The 2,495-nt window shown below is 60.6% G+C and overlaps 2 protein-coding genes across 2 annotated transcripts in view; both read left to right on the top strand.

The window, feature by feature from the left end:
- Positions 1–955, top strand: part of PAOX (polyamine oxidase) — a gene marked incomplete at its 5' end in the record, with an annotated part of 5,051 nt that extends 4,096 nt beyond the window's left edge. Inside the window, 5 exons of the mRNA XM_010714156.3 lie at positions 53–125; positions 255–351; positions 431–512; positions 580–692; positions 770–955. Of these exons, the coding sequence (XP_010712458.2) occupies positions 53–125; positions 255–351; positions 431–512; positions 580–692; positions 770–867 (463 nt within the window). The remainder of the gene's footprint in view (positions 1–52; positions 126–254; positions 352–430; positions 513–579; positions 693–769) is intronic.
- A 684-nt stretch (positions 956–1,639) lies between these two features.
- ECHS1 (enoyl-CoA hydratase, short chain 1) overlaps positions 1,640–2,495 on the top strand; it is a 3,117-nt gene continuing 2,261 nt past the window's right edge. The window contains exon 1 of the mRNA XM_003207807.4: positions 1,640–1,668. Coding sequence (XP_003207855.3) covers positions 1,640–1,668 — 29 coding nt within the window. The remainder of the gene's footprint in view (positions 1,669–2,495) is intronic.

The following is a 2,495-nucleotide window of genomic DNA, read 5'->3' on the forward strand; positions in this document are numbered from 1 at the left end:
AGCATTGGGAGGTTGCTGCTCCAGGCATCACACACCACCCTCACTCTCTCCTTTTCCCCAAAGTAAAAGCCACAGCAGTGGGTGGTGAGCCAGGTGTCACCAAGGCGGTGCTGACCCGGATCCAGGTACTATCTCCCCCCGTGGGTGCTGGCTGCAGGGTGCAGACTTTCTCCCATGAAGCGCATCATCACTTTGCAGTGAGGCCTTGGCTAAGAGCCCCTGCTAAGCCTGTGGTCTTGGTGGTGGGGCCACAGGTGTGCGAGACTCCCCTGGTGTACCTGGTGGACACGCCAGGTGTGCTGCCCCCAAAGTTGGCCGATGTGGAGACGGGGATGAAACTGGCATTGTGTGGTATGGGGCCATGGAGCCGGGCAGCCTGGAGCAGGCTGTGTGGAGAAAGCTGACAAGGCTGGGGGCTTCCCTCTGGCAGGAGCCATCCGTGACCACTTGGTGGGTGAGGACATCATGGCTGACTACCTGTTGTACGTACTGAACCAGCAGCAGCAGTTTGGGTGAGTGGGGAGCAGGGCATGGCTGGGGCACCCCAAGGTGTGGGTGGGAGCTGCATCCTCTCTGCAGGTACGTGGAGCGCTATGGGCTGCCTGAGGCCAGTGACAACATCAGGCATGTGCTGAAGTACGTGGCAGTCACCCTGGGCAAGACGCAGAAGGTGAAGGTGCTGACAGGCACAGGTGAGCATGGGGTTTGGGGATCACTGGGCTGTGGGCTCTGCTGAGGATTGTGGCAACCCCCTCTGTCCATTCTGCAGGGAATGTCAACATGATGATGCTCAACTACTCAGCTGCTGCCTATGAGTTCCTGCGGGCCTTCCGTGCCGGGCATCTGGGTAGACTGACGTTGGACTGAGGGTCCTGGAGTAGAGCAGGGCATCCCACATCTCCCCCAGCTCCAGGTGGCGGCATGGTGTGATTAAAGCTGCTTTGTTCCTAGATGGGTCACCTCGTGATGGCTGCATCCTCCCTGCTGGGACTGGTGGGAAAGGGAAGGGGGAGGCCCAGCCTCCAGGGAAGCCCAAACCGTGCAGGTGCCACCTGTAGCCCCAAGTAAAACCACAGAGGCCTCGGTGCAGGGTATTACAGCTATGCCCGTGCCTGCACCCGGTCCTTGCTTGGGCCGTGTCCAACCACACGCGGTGTCACCCAGCTTTATTTCCACGTCGCTGCTGGATCTCTGAGGAACCCAGTGGTCCCAGTGGGTGCCATCAGTGGTGCAGGATGGCAGCGAGCGGACAGAGCCATGGCGTGGCCCAGCCCCATTCCACCTGTTCTGGTGCCACCGATGTCCAGGCTGTCCCATTGCCCTCGTGGTACTCCGTCTCTGCCCGGGCCTGGTGCAGTGCGGCTCCAGCTGCTGCCCCAGCTGCTGCCGCCGCAGCCACACGCAGGGCCCGCCATAGCGTGGCAGACCCCTGTGCCGGCTGCGGGCAGCCCCCCGCGCCATGCCGCGTGCAGCCCCCCGGGAGCCCCCTCGCCCGCCCTTGGCGGCGGCTGGTTGGCAGAAGGTGGCAGCAAGCAGTAGCAGCACCCAGCAGCAGGCCACACGCTGCCTCATCCCGCTGACCTGCACACAGGGAGGGCTCTGCTGTGGGCAGGTGCCCACCTTACTACGTGCATGCGCGATGCGTCTGCGTGCACCAGCCCCGGCCCTGTGCGTGCACCCATGAAGCTCTATGAGCACTGCAAGTGCCAGGGTCACACACACACCCTGGCTTACAGTGCACCCATCTGTGGTGTGTGAGTGCAGTCACATCGTGCATGGGCTGCAGACATTGCATGCTCCAACACGGCCAGTACAGGCTTGCAGGCAGCTATGAGGTCTCCCTATGCCTTGCACATGCATCTATGCGGGGGATGCATGGTGCATGCATGCAGCCCTGGTCGCAGCCTGCATGTGCATGGGTTGTGTGTGTGCCACGTTTACAACATATGGATTACACATGCGTGCTGCTTTCACAACATGCATGTCGATTGCACTGACACATGGATTACATGTGTCACATGCACCAAAATGTGTGTTACGTGCCCTGGAACCTAGGGTGCACAAGCACATGGTTTGCAAGTGTCTGCCATATATGCATGCATATATACATGCATTGCATATCTTGCATAATACATGGATTGCACAAATATATCGCATGCACCAACATATGTATTACATACACTGACACATGGATGAAACGTGTGTGTCACATACATCAACACACACGCCACGCACTCTGACATACGGGTTGCACAGACACGTGTGAGCTGCGGTGCTGTCACCAGCCCTGCACGTGCACTTGCACCCGAAGTGCCCGCGGTGTCTCCCTGCACGCGTTGCACGTTCGCACGCACTCCCCGTCGTGCACGCCGCAGCCACAAGCACGAGCTCCGGCACACCCGTGCATGGCCAACGCACGGCCGTACGCACCTTTCCGCGCGGGGGCCGCGCATCCGCGCAGCGATCCCCGACGCCTTCCGTTCCCACGTCCCGCG

The sequence above is a fragment of the Meleagris gallopavo genome, chromosome 8, assembly GCF_000146605.3.
Source record: "Meleagris gallopavo isolate NT-WF06-2002-E0010 breed Aviagen turkey brand Nicholas breeding stock chromosome 8, Turkey_5.1, whole genome shotgun sequence".
Taxonomy (NCBI): domain Eukaryota; kingdom Metazoa; phylum Chordata; class Aves; order Galliformes; family Phasianidae; genus Meleagris; species Meleagris gallopavo.